At 43.5% G+C, this 12475-nt stretch overlaps 1 protein-coding gene across 1 annotated transcript in view; it reads left to right on the top strand.

Moving 5' to 3' along the window:
* Positions 1–9486: 9486 nt before the first annotated feature.
* The window catches only part of LOC126176944 (lipase member H-like), a 30139-nt gene continuing 27150 nt past the window's right edge, over positions 9487–12475 (top strand). Inside the window, exon 1 of the mRNA XM_049924144.1 lies at positions 9487–9543. Within this exon, the coding sequence (XP_049780101.1) occupies positions 9498–9543 (46 nt within the window). The 5' untranslated portion in view covers positions 9487–9497. The remainder of the gene's footprint in view (positions 9544–12475) is intronic.

Here is a 12475-nt window from a genome sequence, read left to right as displayed (position 1 = left end):
TATGAACCAAATGTCTTCCGGCATCCACCGTCGGTCATTTCTGACGGCGGCGTCAGAAGGGGTAATGACACGATTGGCCTGTTCTGGCCGACTGCTGTCTTTCATGTCTATCAATGACATCCGACCTTCTCGAAATCGTTTAATCCATGCAAACACATGCGCATGTGACATACTTCGTTCGCCATACACCGCAGACATTCGGGATAAAATTTCACTTCTTGACACTCCTTCCGCAGTCAGAAACAGCACCAAACCTCGCTGATTCTTGCTCCTGGCCTCATAGTGAAATCGGACGCACACACGACTCGCTGACCTCACGCTGAGCTCGCCTGACAGACACATGGCACAGAGTTGAACGTTCGCGCTGTTGCTCCCCGATTACCAGCAGTTGACACTTCCATACACACTCCTACCTGCGTTAAAGTCCACGCCACGCTCATTATACAGTCTTTCTTGTTTCCATCTGACTGCCTCTTATACTTGAGCCATCAAGAGTTCAAAAAAATTTCTTCTGTGTCCCATGCCAATCATCTATGTAGACTAAATACAGAGTAGAGCAAGCACAGAGCACTGCGGCATAAAATACGTAACGTTTCTGCAGTCTGCATGTAATATTATCCTGTCGTATTTTTTGCTACTGTCACCCTCTGGTTTGTATCGTTAAAATGCGACTTTGACGATGCTAGGTAAAGATCTGTAATATCGAACCGTTTCAGCTTTCCTAGCAGAACTGTATGATCTACACAGTCAAAGCCATGGCAAATATTTTTTGGAAATTTGTGGTAAGGTCTTATGGGACGAAACTGCTGAGTTCTCGCGGTCCCTAAGCTTACACACTACTTCATCTAACTTAAACTAACTTATGCTAAGGACAACACACACACCCATGCCAGAGAGAGGACTCGAAACTCCGACGGGGGAAGCTGCGTGAACCGTGACAAGACGCCCTAGACCGCACGGTTACCCCGAACGACAAAGCCATGGCAAGGTCATAGAAATGTCAACAGAGTAACTTTCATTGTTTAGTTCTACTAAAATTCAGTTCGTGAGATCATATACTGAATTCACACGAAACCTAAAGATCCGAAAAATAAAAAGTTATTTTCAGCAAGACGGTTCAGTATTCAGTTGCAAGATATCTTAACAAAAATTTTGAGAAGACAGGAAGGACTGAGAGCTGCCTCTCGTTAGAGGTCAGTTGCTTACCTCCACTTTTGTATACTTGTGTTCCTACTGCACACTTCAGCATTTCAGGAGATACTCGTTGATGGCTCTGAGCACTACGGGACTTAACTATATACACGTTGACTCATCTACTGATTGCAAAAGGTAATTCAGGACTGGCACTACCAAGTCAGCAAACGATTATACTACTTTGGCCGAGATACAATCATAACCAGAAAAGTTAACAGTCTTTAGCGACCTACAAAAAGTGGAAATTTTTCACTGATACACACGAAAGACAATCAGTGTCTGAACACACACTTTTTTTTTTTTTTTTTTTTTTTTGAGAGTGTGTTGGCTTTGAAACTACCTGGCAGATTAAAACTGTGAGCCGGACCGAGACTCGAACTCGGGACCTTTGCCTTTCGCGGGCAAGTGCTCTACTGAAGTGAAGCTGTGAGGACAAGGCATGAGTCGTGCTTCGGTAACTCAGTTGGTAGAGCACTTGCCCGCGAAAGGCAAAGGTCCCGAGGTCGAGTCTCGGTCCGGCACACAGTTTTAATCTGCCAGGAAGTTTCATATCAGCGCACACTCCGCTGCAGAGTGAAAATCTCATTCTGTGTTGGCTTTGTTGAAGATTGTAATACATCATATTATTCCTCTCTCTTCTGGCTACAAACACCTATTTTGCAACATAGTCTCCCCTCAGAGCGACGGCCTTACGCCACCTTACGGTGATGTCCTGTATGTCCGCATTCTACTGGTCGACGTCGCAGCCAATGTCTTGCTGCCTCAATAACCTCGCCATCATGCACGTACTGCTTCCTTCGGGGTGCATTCTTCTTTGCGCCAGACAGATGTATGTCGGAAGGTGTGACATCAGGGCTGTAGAGTAGATGAGGAAGAGCGGTCCAATGAGCTTTGTGAGCTTCTCTCGGGTGCGCAGACTTGTGTAAGGTCTTGCGTTATCTATGAGAAGGAAGAGTTCATTTGAATTTTTGTGGTGGCGAACACGTTGTAGTCGTTTCTTCAGTTTCCTAAGAGTAGCACAATAAACATCCAAGTTTGTCGTTGCACCATGAGGGAGGACATAGGACATAATAACCTCTTCAGAATTTCAGAAGACGGTCACCATGTTTTTACCGGCTGAGGGTGCGGCTTTGAACGTTATTTTCGGATGATGACGATGATGATTGGTTTGTTGGGCGCTCAACTGCGGGGTTATCAGCGCCTGTACAAAGTCCCAACCTTTGCTCAGTCCAAACTCGCCACCTTCATGAATGATGATGAAATGATGAGGACAACACAAAACACCCAGCCAACTCGAGACAAGTGACAATTCCTGATCCCGCCGGGAATCGAACCTAGGACCCCGTACTCGGGAAGCGAGAACGCGACCGCGAGACCACGAGCTGCGGACATTTTCGGAATAGAAATGGCGTGGTGCCACACCATGGATTGCCGTTTTCTTTCCGGTTCGAAGTGACGAATCCATGTTTCATCGCCTGTGATGATTTTCGACCAAAAATTGTCATGATCAGCCTCGTAAAGCGCAAGGAGTTCCGCACACACGGTAGTTCGATGATGTTTATGGTCTTCTGTTAGGCGGTGAGGAACCCAGGGGCACAAACGTTTGAGTGACAAAACTGGTGTATGAGTGTAACACCAACAGAGACGTCCATTGAGCTGATAAGTGTTTGATTTTGATCTGTCGATCACCTTGAATGAGGAGTCATCTTTGCAGGAGTCACAATTACGCGTTGCCGGCCGGCTCGCAAGAGATCGGATCTCTAGCCCAACGACTCATCGTGCTTTTGCCCACGCTCAGGTCTCCGTAGACATTCGGCAGGCTCCTACGAATCTCAGCGATGCTCTGATTTTCCTCCGAAAGAAACTCAATGACGGCTGTCCGCATGGAACGCACCTCCGTTACAGACGTCATTTTGAAGGCAAAGTATAGTGCTACCACCCATCGCAACTACGTCAAACTATAGGAGCTGAAGCGGGAATATTCCATGATGTCCCAGAATAAATTCCGCGTTTTTTCAACTGAAACTGGTCGAGAAAAAGAAAGAGGTGTTGCATTACTTACTGAACGCCCCTCGTACATAGAAGGATGAAGTATTATGACTGAAGGGGATCTACAGCTGCATCTACATACATACCGTTCACACCACTCTGAAGTGCAGAGAAGAGGGTACCTAGCGTGGCACTATATATTATGGCATCTTCCAGTTCCAGTTGCGTATGGAGCGTGGAGAGAATGGCTGCTTAAGACCTCAGTACTTGTTCTAATTATGACTTAATGGTTCTTTTGCGAACGATGCGTTGACTGCTAAAGAATACCTGTAGATTCTTCACTTAATACTAGTTCCCGAAACATTGTAGGTAAGCACTGGTGAGATAATTTGCTTCTATCTTCAAGCATCTGACGTTTCAGGTAGGTAATCATTTCCGCGGCGCTTTCCCAGAAGTAAAATAAATCTCCGTCCATTCCTGCCACCCTCATTTGTATACGTTCAGTACCCCTTGCTAGTCATATTTGGTATTGCTCCACACACTTGAACAATACCTCGAGACGTGGCGCACAAATGATTTGTAAGCAGTCTCCTTTGTAGACTGTCTGCACTGTCACAATATCCGGCCAATGAACCTAAGCCAGCACCTGCCTTACCTACCACTGGGCGACGCGCTCATTTCATTCCATATCCTTCCGAGTAATCATAGGTTACTACTCTTCTGCGATTTGTGAAGTGCGCAGTTTTACAGTTTTCAAAACAAAAACCGTTGCCAGTTTTCGAACCACTTCGAAATCTTATCAAGATTTGACTCGATATTTTTCAGCGTTTTAGAAGTAGTAGCTCCAATAAAGTTATACATCACTAGTTCCCAGAACTCCTGAAGATAGACCAAAACTGTGCATATTGTATCACAGACACAGCCACTTTGACTGTTCAGCTCAAAGATGTAACAACCATGCATGAGCAGCGCCTATTAGACGAAGGGGGTCCGACAGTCATTTCACTAGGAATGAGGTACACGGCTCGTGTTGTCTGTAGTTCAATCATGCCTAGACGGTCAATACCACGGTTCGATCGCGTCCGTATTGTTAGTTTGTGCCAGGATGGGCTCTCAACAAGGGAAGTGTCCAGGCGTCTCGGAGTGAACCAAAGCGATGTTCTTCGGACGTGGAGGAGATACGGAGAGAAAGGAACTGTCGATGACATGCCTCGCTCAGTACGCCCAAGGGCTACTACTTCAGTTGATGACCGGTACCTAAGGATTATGGCTCAAGGAACCCTGACAGCAACGCCACCATGTTGAATAATGCTTTTCGTGCATCCACAGGACGTCGCGTTACGACTCAAGCTGTGCGCAATAGGCTGCATGATGAGCAACTTCACTCTCTACGTCCATGGCGAGGTCCATCTTTGCAACCACGACACCATGCAGCGCGGTACAGATCGGCCCAACAACATGCCTAATGGACCGCTCAGGATTGGCGTCACGTTCTCTTAACCGGAGAGTGTCGCAAATGCCTTCAACCAGACAATCGAGGGAGACGTGTTTGGAGGCATCCCGGTCAGACTGAACGTCTTAGACACACTATCCCTGCTGTTTTGGGGTGGCATTACTTGGGGCCGATCTACGGCGCTGGTGACCATGGAAGGTGCCGTAATGGCTGTACGATACTTGAATGCCATCCTCCAACCGATAGTGCAACCATATCAGCAGCATATTAGCGAGGCATCCGTCTTCATGGACGACAATTCGCGCCCCCATTGTGCACATCTTGTGAATGACTTCCTTCAGGATAACGAAATCGCTCGACTAGAGTGGCCAGCATGTTATGCAGACATGAAACCTATCTACCATGCCTGTGATTGATTTAAAAAGGCTGTTTATGGACGACGTGAGCCACCAATTACTCTGAGGGATCTACGCCGAATCACTGTTGATGGGTGGGACAATCTGGACCAACACTGCCTTGATGAACTTGGGAATAGTGTGCCACGACGAATACAAGCATGCATAAATTCAAGAGGACGTGCTACTGGATATTAGAGGTACTCTTGTGTACAGCAATCTGGACCACTACCTCTGTAGGTTTCGCTGTATGGTGATAAAATATGCCATGTGTGATTTTCATGAGCAATAAAAAGGGCGGAAATGACGTTTATGTTGATCTCTATTCCAATTTTCTATACAGGTTCAGGAACTGTCAGAACCGAGGTGATGCAAAACTTTTTTTGATGTGTGTAGATAACTGCATAATCCGCGAAAAGCAGTTGTTTGCTATAATATTCTCCGTCAAGCCACTTATATACAGTATGAGGAACAAGGGTCCCAACACATTTCCCTGGAAATCGTCTGAAGTTACTTTTACTTCTGTCGACTACTCTCTGTGTCTTCCCTACCAAAAACTCCTGAATCTGTTCAAAAGTTTTGTTTGATACTCACATAATCGTAGTTTTGTTAATAACCGTTGTTGCGGTACTGAGTCAAACGCTTTTCGGAAGTCAAGAAATATCATATCAACCTTACTTCCTTGGAGAAAAAAGTGGAAATGTTAGTGTTTAACGACCCGTCGACAATGAGGACATTAGAGAAGGAGCACAATGTCGGACTGGTAGAGACACGGAAAGGAAATCGGTCAAGCCCTTTCACAGAAACTATCCCTGCATTTGTCTGGATTGATTTAACGAGGTCAAGGAAGACCTAAATCTGGATGATCGGACGTGGTTCTCAACGTTGTCCTCCTCAGAGTGAGTACAGCGTGCTAACTACTACATCACCTCACTCTCTTGATCGCCAGGTTCCACGGCATTCAGGAAGTTACGTGAGAAAAGCTTAAGTTGCGTTTAGCTAGATTCAAGTTTTTGAAATCCGTTCTGGTTGACATGGAGGAAATTATTCTGTTCGAGATAACTCATTGTGGAGCTCAGAATATGTTCTAGGAGTCTACAACGGATGGTCCTCAGCGAGATTGGACGGTATTTTTGCGAATCACTTCTGTTACTTTTGTTGTAGACGATTGTGGCCTCTTCTTGTTTTGTGATCGCTGACCACAGCATTTTGTACAAGGGATTTATTTCAGAGGGTGGCAAAGTATTTCAAGCAACACCATCCACACAGATGACGCATTAACCAGAGCACGATGGTAAAACTTCTCGGAAACCAGTGCCGCCGCAAACAAACCGATAGCTGGACTGTCGTAAATGGTTGCGTGTGAAGGAACACCAACGCTATTCTGACATCGTTCTGTAAGAGTCTATAACGCTGTACTCACCTCATCAACTGTACACCAACAAAGACAATTTTGACCACACATAAATGACATCCTTATACAATATCAGTATTACGACAACTAATCGAAGGCAATCCATACCGTCGGATTCAAATGGTTCAAATGGCTCTAAGCACTATGGAACTTAAGATCTGAGATCATCAGTCCCCTAGACTTAGAACTACTTAAACCTAACTAACCTCATTACATCACACACATCCATGCCCGAGGCAATATTCGAACCTGCGACCGTAGCTGCCGCGTGGTTCCGGACTGAAGCGCCTAGAACCGCTCAGACACAAGGGCCGGCTCGTCGGGTTCAGTTTGCAGAATGAGCGACACATAAGCTGGACGTAAATCATCGTTTTCCGTACGACATACTACTGTTTATGAGTGAAGTTAATATCTATGGAAACGGAGATGTAAATAGAAAGAATTACTGGTACTGCTCAGTTATGGACCCTCACTGGATGTTTCCATCGAAAGTAGGTGGGGCATCGAAAGTGATGGTTTGGTGCTGCGTATAGAAATCTCATGTCTTCGGGCACTTCTTCGTTCAGGGTACTGCAGCAGCAGCCTGTTATCTGCAGTTGCTAGAGGAAGATGTGCCGTCTTCGCTACTGACTGTAGACGGGACATTGCCAACTTTCTTTCAGCACGTCAGTGCCCTCCCCAGCTGTCTATTTTCTCCATAGATCGACAGGTCGTCGACGTCGTGTGAAGTGGGCACCACTTTCCCTGGATTTTACTCCATTGGATCTCTATCTGTGGAGACAAGTGAAGCCACTAGCGTATGCGGTGGAGATCAAAAACCTTACGTACGTCAGGGAGAGGAGTGTTGCTGCTTGTGCTGCGCCTGTCTGCTGACGCTGCTGTGGTGTACGGGAAAGTGTCGTTGTTGAGTGATTGAAGGCAGATACAAGTTGACTTAGATAAAATTTCTAGTTGATGTGACCAAAGGGAGCTTGCTCTAAATGTAGGAGAATTTGAGTCAATACAGATTATTAGAACCAATCCAGCAATGTTGAATACAGCATTATTAGTGTACTTCTTCACACAGTCAATTCGATTAAGTATCTAGACATAATGTTGCAAAGCGATATGAAATTGAACGAACATGTAAGGATGGTAGTGGGGAAGACGAATGGAGAATTTCGGTTTATTGGGAGAATTTTTGGAAAGTGTGGTTCATCTGTAAAGGAGACAGCATATAGAAAACTACTGCGGCCCATTTCTGAGTACTGCTCGAGTGTTTTGGATCCCCATCAGGTCTGATTGAAACAAGACATCGAAGCAATACAGAAGTGTGCTGCTAGATTTGTTACCGGTAGATTCGATCATCACTCGAGTGCTTCAGTAATGCTTTGGGAACTCAAATGGGAGACCTTGGAGGGAAGACAACGTTCTTTTCGCGGAACACAACTGAGAAAATGTAGAGAATCGGCGTTTGAAGCTGACTGCAAAACGATTCTACTGCCGCCAACATACATTTCGCGTTAAGGACCACGATCATAAAAGAGATTAGGGCTCTTATGGAGGCGTTTAGACAATCGTTTTTCCCTCGATCTCTTTGCGAGTGGATCAGGAAAGAAAATGAATAGTAGTGGTGGAAGGTATTCTCCGCCATGCACCATAAGGTGGCCTGCGGAGTGTCTATAAGGATGTAGATTCCGCTACATGTGTGCGCGAGGAATGGATAAAGTGGATAGTACCAATCCTACAACATGATGGAAACGTGTTAAGAACATCCTGTAGCCTTTATGTACTATGATCAGCATTTGTCTTGTTCTGTACAAAATGGGACATAATTCGAGACCCAATTGAGTTACGCTCAATTCAATTACATCATTGTTTTCCCCGTGTAACTGTCTCTCTATTTGTTGAGTCACATGATCTCCCTTTCCATTCCAAAATTTTGAGTTACGTCCAAGATGGTGGATTCCACAAGCTCTCTCATCGCATACTATTTAGCTTCCAATTTCTGTTTGCCCTCACGGTATTTTTTTTTTTTGTTTTTGTTTTTGAAGGATGGTTTCACACCTACATAAACTGTATTCGAAAACGGCAAGGAGAAGAATTTACAACTGAATCTGTCAACAAAATAAATAGTAGGAAGCGCTACAGCGACTATTTTAATTCAGTGTCCAGATGAAGTTTCTAAGAAGTATTTCTTTTGGTTTATCTATACTCTGAACCGTTCGACGTTCCTCAAGCTTCTCCATTTAGAACACATTGACTGACAGACTCACTTGCAGAAGAGATTTAAATTGCTAATACAAAATAAAAGCATGTGTACATAGTATTAAATGCATCAGTTCAATATATCTATGAAATAAATGAGGAAATACGCAATAAATACGAGTTCTTGCGCCAAAAATGCATCTGTTAATTCGAACTCATCAAGAAATTGTTTCAAAAACATTTTCTTCCTCTTTATTTTTGTTTTCCGATGAAAACAGTGGGAAATTATTCGCCAATGAGGATTCGATTTCTTCAGTAACGCAGCGAATGATGTCTGTTTCTTTTTTAATTTCCTATAAGGAGTTAAAGGAGTTCACTACCACGCAGATGCCCCATGGAACCCTCTCGAGTAATCCGTGACCACTTCACTACGTTACTAGGCACTTGTTTGACCGATATAATTGGTCCTTATTTTCTAATGAAAGTATCAAAACAGCCGATTCCTGAAAGGTACCAAAAAATTATTTCTGAATATGCTGAAATCTCACATATCAATTGTTCCACGAATAATGTTGCATTCAGTTTTCTACATAATGCAAGTAGCTCCTCTCATGCGCGACTGTTCTTAACTGTCCTGACAATAAATAGATTATCAGCAATAAAAACATCTCACTAAGTGGGTAGCAATGTCACAAAAATTAGCCAATATGAATGATCAGTTTATTGATAACGAACTGTGAATGATGTTGTTGACAACGATGTGGAAACGATCCTCCTATCTTTCCATTAGCAATGTGGTAATTAAATGATAAGTTTCTCTTTATATAAGTGCCGAATAGCAGGATGTAGAACAAGAGCTGGCAAGATGAAAGTCATTGCTTTGATTCTTACACTTGCGGCAGTAGCCTCAGGTTCGTAACAAAACTGCACACTTTTTTATCAGTGGCTTAACAAAATAACGTGTTCTAATACCTGTGGCATTTCTACTGTTTGTTGCTGCCAATTTATAAAGTATATGCATTTGCAGTAAAAAGATTATCTGAGCCAAATAAAACTCTTTCGTGTATATTCTGCCATTTCTTAGACCTGAGCGACAGTGTTTTTATTTCTCAAAACTTACAGAAATCAGTATTGTCAACAATCTGTGTCAAGAGCGTCCCGAAACCCACCTTAAAATCCTACATTTTGTGGTGTATATATACATTAAAATAAGAACTAGAAGAAACACTCTACGAAGATTATTAATCAGTATAATTTAGAAATGAATCGAGTTGTTAACTTTTTAACACTGTCTGTTCATTGATATCGTATGTAATATTATTGTGGAGTAAGTCGTCTATTGCAGAGAAAGTTTTCGTTAGATATAAGGGTGCCATCTGAATTATCCAGGGTGGCACAGGAGGAATGGTCAGTATTTAGGGGTGTGGCAGGAACGATCATTCGAAGCACTAAGGTCTAGCAAACACAGGCTTAAAAATGCCAGCCTTACGAGCTGTAAGCTCTTCTACAGTAGAAGAGATGTGTTTCATAGTTGTGAAGATGAACAAATACTCATATTTCTTAAGGTACCCACTTTAAAGGCCTGTTTAATGGACTTTTTTCCTTGTTTTGGCCCGTGCTACCATCTCTCAAATTATGGAAATTTATTTATTATTTATTTATTTATTGTCAAATTATAGACCTGTTACGTTTTTAATATAGATCGTGCATCTTACCGTTTTCGTTTTTCATCTATTTTGTAGTTTTTTGTTTTGTTTCTATCTACAACATTTTACAAAGAATAATATTTTTTAATATAACAACAATTTAGTATTGAAATATAAATACAATTTTGTTGTTTTAAGAAGTGTATAAAAGGATGATAGGACAGAGGAGAGATTTGTAAGTGCCATCACCGACTGTGACTGGCGGTGAATACCTCGGAATGGTTTCTTCAAGTTGTTGACCGCCAGTCACAACAAAAACAGTTTGGTTAGTAATAGAGAAAGAATATCGCTAATACTATGCATTAACATTAGGTGCTCATCCAACATTTGGAGCTTTATGGGCTAGATGGCCAGCACCTTTCGCTTATTTACTGCCACATCTCGTCTTCCTCCACCTGTTCCTCTTCAGTGTCACTGTTCACACTGTCACTGTGAGGGTCGCTGTCAACCTCTGGAGATTGTTACATTGTTGTGGGGTCTGAATGGGGTACGGTAAAGTTTGGCATGTCCCAGGGATCAGTGTTGGGGCCACTCCTGTTCCTTATTTATATAAATGATATGCCCTCTAGTTTTACAGGTAACTGTAAAATTTTTCTGTTTGCTGATGACACTAGTTTGGTAGCAAAGGAGGTTGTGTGCAACATTCCCTCAGTTTCAAATAGTGCAGTTCATGACTTAAGTTCATGGCTTGTACGAGGTGCATTCAACTTCTAAGGCCCCCGATTTTTTTTCTAATTAACTACTCACCCGAAATCGATGAAACTGGCGTTACTTCTCGACGTAAACGCCCTGCAGACGTACACATTTTTCACAACGCTGACGCCATGATTCCATGGCAACGGCGAAGGCTTCTTTAGGAGTCTGTTTTGACCACTGAAAAATCGCTGAGGCAATAGCAGCACGGCTGGTGAATGTGCGGCCACGGAGAGTGTCTTTCATTGTTGGAAAAAGCCAAAAGTCACTAGGAGCCAGGTCAGGTGAGTAGGGAGAATGAGGAATCACTTCAAAGTTGTTATCACAAAGAAACTGTTGCGTAACGTTAGCTCGATGTGTGGGTGCATTGTCTTGGTGAAACAGTACACGTGCAGCCCTTCCCGGACGTTTTTGTTGCAGTGCAGGAAGGAATTTGTTCTTCAAAACATTTTCGTAGGATGCACCTGTTACCGTAGTGCCCTTTGGAACGCAATGGGTAAGGATTACGCCCTCGCTGTCCCAGAACATGGACACCATCATTTTTTCAGCATTGGCGGTTACCCGAAATTTTTTTGGTGGTGGTGAATCTGTGTGCTTCCATTGAACTGACTGGCGCTTTTTTTCTGGATTGAAAAATGGCATCCACGTCTCATCCATTGTCACAACCGACGAAAAGAAAGTCCCATTCATGCTGTCGTTGTGCGTCAAAATTGCTTGGCAACATGCCACACGTACAGCCATGTGGTCGTCCGTCAGCATTCGTGGCACCCACCTGGATGACACTTTTCGCATTTTCAGGTCGTCATGCAGGATTGTGTGCACAGAACCCACAGAAATGCCAACTCTGGAGGCGATCTGTTCAACAGTCATTCGGCGATCCCCCAAAACAATTCTCTCCACTTTCTCGATCATGTCGTCAGACCGGCTTGTGCGAGCCCGAAGTTGTTTTGGTTTGTTGTCACACGATGTTCTGCCTTCATTAAACTGTCGCACCCACGAATGCACTTTCGACACATCCATAACTCCATCACCACATGTCTCCCTCAACTGTCGATGAATTTCTATTGGTTTCACACCACGCAAATTCAGAAAACGAATGATTGCACACTGTTCAAATAAGGAAAACGTCGCCATTTTAAGTATTTAAAACAGTTCTCATTCTCGCCGCTGGCGGTAAAATTCCATCTGCCGTATGGTGCTGCCATCTCTGGGACGTATTAACAATGAACGCGGCCTCATTTTAAAACAATGCACATGTTTCTCTCTCTTTCCAGTCCGGAGAAAAAAAATCGGAGGCCTTAGAACTTGAATGCACCTCATACATAATAAACTAACGCTAAATCACAGTAAGACACAGTCTTGACAGTTTCTAAGACACAATTCAACAAAACGTAAAGTTTTAATTTCACAGAATGGGCATATGATTAGCGAAACTGAATAGTTC

This window comes from Schistocerca cancellata, chromosome 3 (genome assembly GCF_023864275.1).
Source record: "Schistocerca cancellata isolate TAMUIC-IGC-003103 chromosome 3, iqSchCanc2.1, whole genome shotgun sequence".
NCBI classification, from domain to species: domain Eukaryota; kingdom Metazoa; phylum Arthropoda; class Insecta; order Orthoptera; family Acrididae; genus Schistocerca; species Schistocerca cancellata.
This window is presented reverse-complemented; position numbering and strand designations above follow the sequence as displayed.